This window comes from Cervus canadensis, chromosome 29, assembly GCF_019320065.1.
Source record: "Cervus canadensis isolate Bull #8, Minnesota chromosome 29, ASM1932006v1, whole genome shotgun sequence".
NCBI classification, from domain to species: domain Eukaryota; kingdom Metazoa; phylum Chordata; class Mammalia; order Artiodactyla; family Cervidae; genus Cervus; species Cervus canadensis.
Window position 1 is genome coordinate 37,252,967 of NC_057414.1, and position 12,826 is coordinate 37,265,792.

The window sequence follows — 12,826 nt, forward strand, 5'->3', positions numbered from 1 at the left end:
CATCTCATTAGGACTGATTCAAATGAATTCTTTTTAATGGCTGAGTAATATTCCATGGTGTATATGTACCACAGCTTCCTTATCCACTCATCTGCTGATGGGCATCTAGGTTGCTTCCATGTCCTGGCTATTATAAACAGTGCTGCGATGAACATTGGGGTGCACGTGTCTCTTTCAGATCTGGTTTCCTCAGTGTGTATGCCCAGAAGTGGGATTGTTGGGTCATATGGCAGGTCTATTTCCAGTTTTTTAAGGAATCTCCACACTGTTTTCCATAGTGGCTGTACTAGTTTGCATTCCACCAACAGTGTAAGAGGGTTCCCTTTTCTCCACACCCTCTCCAGCATTTATTGCTTGTAGACTTTTGGATAGCAGCCATCCTGACTGGCGTGTAATGGTACCTCATTGTGGTTTTGATTTGCATTTCTCTAATAATGAGTGATGTTGAGCATCTTTTCATGTGTTTGTTAGCCATCTGTAAGTCTTCTTTGGAGAAATGTCTGTTTAGTTCTTTGGCCCATTTTTGATTGGGTCATTTATTTTTCTGGAATTGAGCTTCAGGAGTTGCTTGTATATTTTTGAGATTAATCCTTTGTCTGTTTCTTCATTTGCTATTATTTTCTCCCAAAAAAATATGGAACGCTTCACGAATTTGCGTGTCATCCTTGCGCAGGGGCCATGCTAATCTTCTCTGTATCGTTCCAATTTTAGTATATGTGCTGCCGAAGCGAGCACCCCTAACAACTTTTGATAATCATTTAAAGTAACCAAATTATCTTTTCTAAGCTGCAAAGGTACATGAGTAACTGTTTCATTATTTAGGATTCTTCCCAGATATGTTATAGGCATATTCACCTGGATTTTTTCAGGGGCCACCTTTAGGCCCCAGCGATTCAAAGTCTCTTGTAATTTAATCAAAACTTCCTGTAAATAAACCCTATCCAGGTGTGCTAGCAATATATCATCCATATAGTGGACTAGATAGACATCCCGATGTTTCTCCCTGATACCTTGTAGGGCAGTGTCCACAAACTTTTGACACAACGTGGGACTATTTTTCATACCCTGGGGAAGAAACTTCCATTGAAATCTCTGATGAGGTTGTCTAAAATTTTCTGAGGGAAGACTAAAGGCAAACCTTTTTTTTTTTTTTCTCTTTATAAAAAAGTATCAAATTTATTTCAATATCTAGTTTCATTTTTAAATTAAAGCTACTGGACAATTTTTTGCAATTTAAAATTCATTATCAGAGGTGAGGAAAACATTAATAAGATATTAATTATTGAAAACAAAATTATCAACCATGCATTTAAAAAAGCCATGTTAAAGAGGAAAAAGTTCCAACTATACTATTTAACTGAAGGAAATATCCTTTACCTCTTTATTTCGAACATTCTCATTTTGACATAATTTACACCTTTTTCACACAATTAATACAATGCAAACAAAATTTTTCCAAATGTGAAGACTTTTGTTATCATTTATGACACATGACACAACTGTAACTCTTTAAAAGTTCCTTAAAAGAAAGTTGAAATTTTAATTTTCACCATGAACCTGTCTGATCAAAAAGTAAAGGACATCACCACCACATGAATTAAAACAAAGAATAGAATAAAAAACAAAAGTGGTATCTATATAATCAGCAAATTATCTGATAAGACATGTTAACTACTTCACATTTCTACTTAGCAACAAGTGAGAATAAACTAGTTCCAAGGTACTACAGGTTTGGCATTTTTGCTCTTAAGCTTTAAATCATACTGTTCCTCTACTCAAGTCATCTCTAAGAAAATGGCAGTATTCATAAGTAGAAAAATGATTATATCCAGTAGGTGGTATTCTACATAATTAAGATAACAAGAAAATTCTTTATAAGATTAGATTTTTAAAAATGCAGACTATCTGGTAATTACCATTATCTCAAAAGCTAAAGTAAGAAAAATACAGAAAATAGAGAAGTACTCATTGAATAATATTATTTTGCTTTGAGGAAATGAGAAATGATTCTATTCCAAGAAATAATGATAAGAGATGTAATTAATACACCATGTATCTTTTAAGCCAAACCACGCTTTTCTGCTCAGAACAGCTCTTGATTTTTACATTCTTAATCTCCTCTGTCCAGAACAGGACCACATTTTAAGCCATTATTTGAATAGACTTCATAATCTAAAGTCACTTTTCTTCACAGGATGTTTTCATTTTAGTATTCATACATAAGCTGCAAAAAGGCAAATGAAAGTCAGTTAAAAGAATCTGTAGCATAATAAATGCCAATTTACAGTAACTGTCAACAGACTTCTATACCGAAGCCGAAAAGCTGCTACAGTACAGGTGAGAACTGACATGATTCTTCCATAGACTCAGACTTCGTTTCGTAATACTGTCATAAGATCCAAACAGAAACCTTAATGGGTCCTTTCAAAGATGCATAATTTTCTGAACAATTTTCCTCTGGACACACAGCCTGTTCATTCCTTCAATCCTTTTTTAGTCGTTTAGCTTTTGCAATACTTTCTTGACTTTTTTGTTTCTTCTTTTGCTCCTTTTCCCTGGCCTCAATCATCTTGGCCAATTTCCAAGACAGCACAGCACTTGCTAGAAACAATGGAGTCAGAGCCAAAATAACTGTTGTAAGGAAGCCATATGGGTCCTTTGCAGCCCATTCCACAACATACTCAGCCCAAGCCTTTAAATCAAACATCTTCGTGGAGGCTTATGCTTGGGTAGTGATCTCTAATTTTGTCCTGGGATTATCAGCCAGTCACAATTTCAGATGACTTTTGGTTAGCTGTCTTCTTTTTTAACTCTACCAACACACTTCTGAGAGAAGGCTTAAATTCTATATACTCCCGTGCACCTCAACTTCGGACCCTAGGTGCAAGCGCCCTCCACACTTTAAGGAATAAATATTATTCTTCTTCCTTCCGAAAAGGATCCACCAGGCATGATCTTCGGATCAGACCCGCAAGGCGCCTGAAGGTGAGGGCACCTCACAGCCATCCGCACTGTCCTTTCCTGTGTTTTCCCCTCGCTCACCCTTCCTCACCCTACCTGGTGGCCCGCGACGGGGGCCACGCTTCCCCGACCCTCCGCCTCGGCGAGCGCGGGCCCGGTGGGGCTCGAAGAGCCGGCGGTCCCCGGGAATCAGAGGTCATCCCCGCCACACCCTGGGCCGCCAGCACCGTGGCCACCTCCGCTGAGCACCGGGGCAAAACCGCGGCACCGACCACCAGCCGCCTCCCCTACATCTCGCCAGGGACGACGGGTTCAGACCCCCCAAACCTTTTTTTATCTTGAGGGTCTAAGGGAATAGTAAAGAAGCAATCTTGAAGATCAATCACTATAACATTGTAACCTTGGGGAACAGCCACAGGCGAGGGAAGGCCAGGCTGTAAGGCTCCCATATCTTCCATAGTGGCATTTATTGCTCTTAGATCTTGCAAGAGTCTCCATTTCCCCGATTTTTTTTTTTAATTACAAAAATTGGCATGTTCCATGGACTATTTGAAGACTCTATATGTCCAGCCTTTAATTGTTCTTCCACTAATTGTCGTGCTGCTGAAAGTTTTTCTGAATTTAAGGGCCGTTGTTCCACCCACACCGGATCAGGAGATTTCCAGACTATGGGGTCAGCAGCGAGAACAATGGCCTCTCCTATAAATTTGGATATAGTAAGCCTTGTCTCTCTCTTTTTATTTTTGGGACAACTGGTTCAATTTGTCCCTCTTGATCTTTACCCAGACCCATAAAAGGATTATAATTCATCTGTAACATCTGTGCAGCCACCTTTTCATCTGGGCAATACAGCAAAACTCCCATCTGAGCAAGAATATCTCTCCCGCAAAGAGTAAAAGGTAATGAAGGAATCACATAAGGTTGAAAATGTCCTTGGCAGTCTTTATCTACATACCAAGGTAAAATTTGTGAGCTCTGTCACTGAAGGTGCTCTCCCAATGCCGACCAACTCATTAGTTGTGGTTTGAGTTGGCCAAGCACTAGGCCAGTCATTGCCCACAGTACAGGAAACGTCTGCTCCCGTGTCTAGCAGGCCAGTCACATTTTTACCATTAACTAGGATTGTTTTCATAGGTCTTTTTAGAGTAACTTGTGTAACCCAAAAGGCATAATCACTTGAATCAGATCCCCCGTCTTGACGCTTGGCAGCTGAAGCTGCTTTTCTTATGTCAGCATGACAAGGTAGCATCAGCAACTGAGCTATTCTCTGTCCTTTATAGATTTGAATAGTCTTAGTGGGGGGAGACACCATTATTTGAATTTCACCAGTATAGTCTGAGTCTATGACTTCTGGAATCACTGTGATCCCATGTAAGGACGTGGAGCTCCTGCCTATTAACAGTCCCATCGTTTTTCTAGGCAAAGGGCCATGAACACCAGTGGGAATTTTCACAGCAGGGGAGTCAGGGTTAGTATTGTTGTGGCGGTGGAATAGAGGTCCAGTCCTGCACTGCCTAGGGTTGCTCTGATGAGTTCTGTGATGGGACGAAGGGTATGAATGGGTTTAATGTCGTTGCCCCAATAGTTGTCGGGGCCTGAGGCTGGCCCCTCAATCTGTTTCCCGACTGTTGGCCAGAAACTAACAAGGTTCCGTTTTTAGGGAACTTGGATCTACAGTCCTTGGCCCAGTGGTATCCCCTCTGGCAGCGAGGGCAGGGGGCCCTAGGAAGATTGGGGGCCATAACTGTGGAGGTAGAATTTAGCAAAGGAGTATTGGTGGCCTTTTGAGGGCAGGCACGGCTGAAATGTCCCATCTGACCACAGGAAAAACAGGTTCTATTTCGATTAGTATTTTGTCCCTGACTATTTGAGTGGCCCTTGTGAGGATTGTCCTTGCCGGCAAAGAAGGAATGTATTGCTTGTTGATAAGAGCTACCCTTCATAGCTGCAGCTATGGCTACGCCCTGCATCATTGCTGGCCCTACATCTGCGCACTGCTTAATATACTCTCCTATATCTCCAGACTTTCTTATAGGGCGAAGTAAGGTCTGGCAGATAGAATTTGCATTATCAAATGCTAGCTGTTTTATTAAGATCTCAGCTGCTCCATCGCTAGGAGTGACCCTGTGGATTCCTTCAATAAGTCTAGATATAAAATCTTCATATGGCTCTTCTGGTTTCTGTTTTATGTCAGATAGGGAAGAGGTTAATTCTTTTCCTTGAGGCAAGGAACGCCAGAGAGCACAAGCTGTCACTTGTTCTAGAGCTTTTCTATCTAAATTCATTTGATCTCTAACTGATTGAAATTCATTAATTCCTGCCCGCATTTCTTGCACAATATATTTTGGACCATATTTATAGTTATCCCTAGCTAGCTTATGGGCCAAATCTTCATATTCAGTTCTCTAAAGTAGATACTGTCCTCCAGATAAACAAGCCTTAGCAACTGCCCTCCAATCATATGGGGTCATCCATCTAGCTGCCAAAGCATCTAATAATGTTAAGGTATATGGGGCTGTAGTTCCATATAAGGAGCAAGCCTGTTTGAGTTCCTTAATCAGTTTAATTGGAAGGGGTTCCCAAGTGGGGCTTTCTTCATCTGTATCATATAATACAGGAAAGCAAGCCTCAAGATAGGGGTCAAAATCATCCTCAGGCCTTGAAAGCACCCTTCTTTGTGAAAAACCTAAGGAAAGGTCTTTACCCCTATATGGAAGGGGAGGCATGGGGGGTCGAAATCGCTCTATGCCTCTTTTATCCCGTTCTACGGATACTTTAGGGTTTTTAGAATTGGATTTTACAGAAGGCCTAGTTGGAGATGTATCTCTTAAACTTTTAGGAGCGTCTTGGGCAGAAAAAGGCCAATCCTTATCAGAATGATAACGAGTTTCTGCTTTTTCTAAATCTCCCTCATCTTGGGGTGAAAGTTGTTTTTCTTCTTCATCCCTACCTTCTGGATGACTATCAGTGTTCATAGCAGCTAACATCTGTCTTAACTGTTGATAGTTCGGTTGGGACCCATCATCGTCTTCATTTCCCTTAACTTTTACTTTTTCGGATTCGTGAGTCAGATCTAAGGCATCTCTAATCATGCCCCACAGGGAGAAGGTATCGGTGGGCACCTTCTCTGGTCCATTTAAAGTATAATAATCTCTTAACTGTTTTCCCACCTTTTCCCATGTATCTAAGTTAACGGTGCCCTCTTCTGGGAACCAAGGGCATTGTTCCTGTACAAATGTGAAAAAGGATTGAATGTTGGCCTTTTTCACTTTAATACCTCTCTTGTTCAATAGTTGCAATATCACTCCAATAAAAAGTTGCCTTTCTTTTGACTCACTGTTACCCATTTTTGTTAGTAATTAGAAGAAGAAAAAGGAAAGGATCTGTAGGGAAGAAGGAAACTGAAACGTACCCACTTTCCTCACCCTACCTATCTTATGCAGGGGGGCCTGCAGCACCCTAGTGGGGTCCTAGCCATCCCGAAAACTGAAAAATGGGGGGCTTACCTTCGGGTTCCCTGTTCGTGGTGCCACTTGCCGGGGTCCAGCCTCAGCAGGATCCAGGGGGTACCCTCAGGATGAACGGCATAGGCGAGAGAGAGAGAAGACACGTGAGACTAGCCTTGATAGGGCCAAGTCTGTGTTTTACTTTTTGACAACCGGTTTTATACCCTTTCACAGAATGGTTTCAAGGTACAAGATGCTTACTCATGATTACACAGGATTAGCATTACATCATTTTGTTTTTTAGGAAAAGTAGGATTTTTTGCTTTCTAATTCTATAGTAATTCTTAGCACATGATCTTCTGGCCTTGGGGCCATTAACATTTTATGCAGGTCAGGTGAATGTAAACCTGTTTTCCGTTTTTATGGTGACCTTAACTGAATGGTAGCAGTCTCATAGGGAAATAGTACAGAGTAGAATTATATCCTTGCTAACACAAAAATTAACCCTTCTGCAAAAGTTGTCAGTTGCGTTTATCTAAGAAGTTTACCCCATACAGACTCTGCGGCTTCAGTGAGGCAGCCTCTGCCTAGCACTCCTGGCTGACAATTAACAACAATCTCATTGTTACCACACTAGGGCTAAGTCCTTATTTCTCTAGATCTTAAACTATATTAACAATGGTTTCTATAACACTACCTTAGCACATTAAAAGCAAAACACAGCAAGCAAATCTCAACCCAATAACCACCTATAGAATAATTTTCCTTATGTTTTCTAATAGGACTCCTTTACCCCTTAAAAAGGCTCTATGTCTATTAGGGCTTTTATATAATCAGCTTCTTTATGCTATTTTATGATTAGAATATTATAAGCAATCATGCATATTAGTACCAAGAGCATAAATGCATTTGGCTAACAAACTACCAGCAAAGGAGTTTAAATTAAAACACTCCTTTCACCCTGAATAATCTCATAAAATACCACCACCTGGGAAACTTATTGATTAAAGTTCTAAATTGATTCTTATTTGGGAAGAGATCAGGGAAGGCCTTCCCACCTGTGTCACAGAAATTAGGGCGTAGTCTATTGAGGCAGGCATCAGAAAGACAGATCATGTTTAAGGTGAGTGCCGGGGGCAGCTTTTCGAAATCCCTGAAAACCTGATCCGCCTTGCCCGTCAGGTTTTCTCCCTTATGGCCTTGTTAGGGGTAGGGTCTCGTGTGTTGGCTCCCAGCACCATCTCTTTCAGAATTTTCCACAGTTTATTGTAATCCACACAGCCAAGGCTTTACTGTAGTCAATGAAGCAGAAGTAGATGTTTTTCTGGAATTCTCTAGCTTTTCCAATGATCCAGCGGATGTTGGCAATTTGATCTCTGGTTCCTCTGACTTTCCTAAATCTAGCTTGAACATCTGGAAGTTCTCAGTCACATACTGTTGAAGCCTAGCTTGAAGAAGTTTGAGCATTACTTTGCTAGCATGTGAGATGAGTGCAATTATGCTGTAGTTTGAATGCTCTTTGGCATTGCCCTTCTTTGAGATTGGAATGAAAACTGACCTTTTCAGGTCCTATGGACACTGCTGGGTTTTCCTAATTTGCTGGCATAGTGAGTGCAGCACTTTCACAGCATCATCTTTTAGGATTTGAAATAGCTCAGTTGGAATTCCATCACCTCCACTAGCTTTGTTCATAGTGATGCTTCCTTTTATCCTTATCCGTCAGAAGGCAGACAAAATGAAAACCACAAACTTCTCCAATCTTCTAAAAAAAATCTTTAGCAGTTTATTTATTCGAATCTAGATCTAGAGGATGAACATTTGTACGTTACATTTGGTTGTTCTAGGACTTTCAATAAATGAAAGTCTCCTCCTTCCTTTTTAAACCATTTATTTGTTTAAAATGTGGGAGGAGTTAGGTGGTTTGTCTCATAGAAAGTCCTATGTCTTGTGTTGAGAGCAGGAGTCCACAACACCAATACCAGGACCAGTACCAGTCCTTGATCTATTAGGACCCAGGCCACAAAGCAGGAGGTGAGCAGCAGGCCAGTGAGTGAGGCTTTATCTGTATTTACAGCTGCTCCCATTGCTCTCCCATCACCCCCAGATGGGGCAGTCTCATTCCAGGATAACAAGCTCATGGCTCCCACTGATTCTGCATTATGATGAGTTGAATAATTATTTCATTATATATCACAACATAACAAAAATAGAAATAAAATTCAAAAGAAATATAATAACCTTGAATCATCCAGAAATTACCCCCTGCACCCAGGTCTCTAGAAAAATTGTCTTCCAGGAAACCAGTCCCTAGTGCTGAAAGAGCTGGGGACTGCTGATTTAGGGGACTGCTGATTTAGAGGACTGCTTCTCTGTTCCTTTATTTGCTGCTGCTGCTAAGTTGCTTCAGTCGTGTCCGAATCTGTGCGACCCCATAGACGGCAGCCCACCAGGCTCCCCCGTCCCTGGGATTCTCTAGGCAAGAACACTGGAGTGGGTTGCCATGTCCTTCTCCAATGCATGAAAATGAAAAGTGAAAGTGAAGTCGCTCAATCATGTCTGACTCTTAGTGACCCCATGGACTGCAGCCTACCAGGTTCCTCCATCCATGGGATTTTCCAGGCAAGAATACTGGAGTGGGGTACCATTGCCTTCTCCAGTTGTAATTCTTAAAAACTGGTAGTTAGATGCAGACTTGAGTTCAACAAATTTTATTGGAATATTTGTAGTTCCAACTGGAATATTTGTATTGGAAGATTTGTAGTTCCATACATTACTTGTGGCATCACTTCAAAAGATATAATTGCTAGTTGCCTCACTTTGATGTATGCTGAGATAGAGAGGGTCCTGATGTTGCCAACCTCATGCATGCATTATACTTCCCCTTTGACCTTTCATCTTATGGTTTGGTCTTATGGGCTTATGGGCTTCTCTGGTAGCTCAGCTGGTAAAGAATCTGCCTGCAATTCAAGGGACCCTGATTTGATTCCTGGGTTGGGAAGATCTGCTGGAGACGGGATAGGCTACCCACTCCAGTATTCTGTGGCTTTCCAGGTAGCTCATCTGATAAAGAATTCGCCTGCAATGTGGGAGACCTGGGTTCGATCGCTGGGTTCAGTAGATCCCCTGGAGAAGGGAAAGCTACCCACTCCAATACTCTGACCTGGAGAACTTCATGGACTTTAAAGTTCATGGGGTTGCAGAGATTCAGAAACAACTTTCACTTTCACTTATGGTTTTATCATCCATGGATGATCTTGGCCAAGACCCACTGGTTCATGAGGATGTTGCAAAACAGAGGTTTCTTTTTTCTACCAATCCAGAATTTAATTCCTGGATTCCTTCAATGAATAAGAACATTCTTTCAAATCTTTGTAGTTATATGAAATATGCTTCACACAAACAAAGATAGCACTGGAAAGCCAGTGCCCAGAATAGTGAGTTGGTACTCTTAGCAATCTGACACAGTGACAAATTAGATATTATCTTTTAACACTTGGAAATGTTGGATTTTTATATATTTAATTTGTTTTATATATTTAATTTGCTTTATATTTTAATTTTATATATTTAATATGTTTAATTTTATACATTTAATTTAATTGTTTAAATTAATATTTAATATTTTTAACATCAATTTGATCTGATGCTAAAATTGTCTCACTTTTGGATTCCTAAACTTTTTATTCAACTCTTGCTAATCTTTGAAGGCCCTCAAATTTCTGGTCCTTCAAGATTCTCAGGCTTATCTTGTTCATTCCCTGGCCCAGTCCTGAAATTGGTCATCTCTTCAAAACTCCATGGACCCTCAGGTGGGAAATGGAATTTAGAGGCCCCATGATAGACCTCTGGATAGTCACTGTAATCCCCGGCCCAGTCCTGAAATCAGTCATCTCTTCAAAACTCCATGGACCCTCAGGTGGGAAATGGAATTTAGAGGCCCCATGATAGACCTCTGGATAGTCACTGTAACCAAGTCGCCATCCCTTCTTAGGCTTTTCAGTCGTCAGAGCCAGGAAGTACAGATTTCTTTAAAGAAAAGAAAAATAAGGAAAATAATTAAATGGTACAAACTTATGTTATCAAGTTTTAGGCTATAGGGCCCTTACTTAACATTTTGCATTTTAGACTTGAAACTTTTTTCTATCCACTGAAAATCTTGCTTCAGAACATTAGCACTAATTACTGACTTGCTTTAACCAATAACACATATATGATATTTTCACAATAACAAAAGCAACATCACCAACAATAAGGTGGTGGATAGTCTCAAATATTTTGCTTTTTTGTTTTTGGTTTTCTTTTGGATGTGAGAGAGTATTTTTTTATTGTCTTTGCCATTAGAAGACATTCCACTGTGAATGTAGAGTCAAATTCTGTGTTTTAGAGCCACTTAAATAATGTTTCTTTGCATTGATCGCTGAGGAAGGCTTTCATATCTCTCCTGGCTATTCTTTGGAACTGTGCATTCAAATGGGAATATCTTTCCTTTTCTCCTTTGCTTTTTGCTTCTCTTCTTTTCACAGCTATTTGTAATGCCTCCTCAGACAACCATTTTGCCTTTTTGCATTTCTTTTCCTTGGGGATGGCCTTGATCCCTGTCTCCTGTACAATGCCACAAACCTCCATCCATAGTTCATCAGGCACTCTGTCTATCAGATCTAGTCCCTTAGATCTATTTCTCACTTCCACTGTATAGTCATAAGGGATTTGATTTAGGTCATACCTGAATGGTCTAGTGGTTTTCCCTACTTTCTTCAGTTTAAGTCTGAATTTGGCAATAAGGAGTTCATGATCTGAGCCACAGTCAGCTCCTGGTCTTCTTTCTGCTGACTGTATAGAGCTTCTCCATCTTTGGCTGCAAAGAATATAATCAATCTGATTTCAGTGTTGACCATCTGGTGATGTCCATGTGTAACAACAGACTGGTTCCAAATAGGAAAAGGAGTACGTCAAGGCTGTATATTGTCACCCTGCTTATTTAACTTATATGCAGAGTACATCACGAGAAATGCTAGGCTGGAAGAAGCACAAGCTGGAATCAAGATTGCTGGGAGAAATACCAATAACCTCAGATATGCAGATGACACCACCCTTATGGCAGAAAGTGAAGAGGAACTAAAAAGCCTCTTGATGAAAGTGAAAGAGGAGAGTGAAAAAATTGGCTTAAAGCTTAACATTCAGAAAACTAAGATCATGGCATCTGGTCCCATCACTTCATGGAAATAGATGGGAGACAGTGGAAACAGTGTCAGACTTTATTTTTTGGGGCTCCAAAATCACTGCAGATGGTGATTGCAGCCATGAAATTAAAAGATGCTTACTCCTTGGAAGGAAACTTATGACCAACCTAGATAGCATATTAAAAAGCAGAGACATTACTTTGCCCACAAAGGTCTGTCTGGTCAAGGCTATGGTTTTTCCAGTGGTCATGTATGGATGTGAGAGTTGGACTGTGAAGAAAGCTGAGTGCCGAAAAATTTATGCTTTTGAACTGTGGTGTTGGAGAAGACTCTTGAGAGTCCCTTGGCCTGCAAGAAGATCCAACCAGTCCATCCTGAAGGAGATAAGTCCCGGGTGTTCATTGGAAGGACTGATGCTGAAGCTGAAACTCCAGTACTTTGGCCACCTCATGCAAAGAGTTGACTCATTGGAAAAGACCCTGATGCTTGGAGGGATTGGGGGCAGGGGGAGAAAGGGACGACAGAGGATGAGATGGCTGGATGGCATCACCAACTCGATGGGCATGTGTCTGAGTAAACTCCGGGAGTTTGTGATGGACAGGGGGGCCTGGCGTGCTGCGGTTCATGGGGTTGCAGAGTCGGACACGACTGAGCGACTGAACTGAACTGAAATAACATTTTGTTCTGTGCAGTCGTCACCAACTTGATACACTAAGGCTAATTTGCTGTCAATTGTTCTCAACTTCTACAGATGTATTTATTTATTTTTGATCCTGTAACGCGTTTTCTTGGTTGCAAAGTCAAACTATAAAACAAGAAAAATCACTTCTGTCCCTGGCCCTCATCCATATATTATATTTTCAGTAGGTTTAGGCTTATTCTTCCCCTTTTTCTTATTGAAAATAGACATATATGTGTATGTAAAAGCAACAACTGTAAGCACTTTTCTGGTACCTCTTTTTCAAAAAACTAAAAACAGTGTACCCTGAGGGTCTCACGCATCCCACTCCTCCCTCCATCCACATCATACCCAGGTGCTGGGATGCCCTGTGCCTTACTCCATACTCCCCAGTGGAAGGTCAGTTTGGGTATATTTATAATATTTTGCTTTTACAAACAGTGTTGTAGTGAAGAGCTTGTGCATATGGTACTTGTATTTTTGCCAGTGTATTTTTGGGATAGATCCCTAGAAGTAGAATTGCTAAGTTAAAGGGCATATGTGTGTGTCATGTGTTAGAC

The 12,826-nt window shown here is 40.9% G+C and overlaps 1 protein-coding gene and 1 non-coding gene across 2 annotated transcripts; both read right to left on the bottom strand.

Moving 5' to 3' along the window:
* Positions 1-628: 628 nt before the first annotated feature.
* On the bottom strand, positions 629-735 carry LOC122431528. The gene has a single exon (XR_006266545.1). It is a non-coding gene; the product is annotated as a U6 spliceosomal RNA (small nuclear RNA).
* Positions 736-2,067: 1,332 nt separating this feature from the next.
* Positions 2,068-2,841, bottom strand: LOC122430915 (small integral membrane protein 15-like). The gene has a single exon (XM_043451861.1). It carries the CDS (start codon positions 2,705-2,707, stop codon positions 2,483-2,485), a length of 225 nt encoding a protein of 74 aa, XP_043307796.1. The 5' UTR covers positions 2,708-2,841; the 3' UTR covers positions 2,068-2,482.
* Between the last annotated feature and the right edge of the window lie 9,985 nt (positions 2,842-12,826).

Excerpts from the sequence above, each read along its gene's own strand:
- LOC122430915 (XM_043451861.1), bottom strand. The coding sequence starts at position 2,707 with ATGTTTGATTTAAAGGCTTGGGCTGAGTATGTTGTGGAATGGGCTGCA.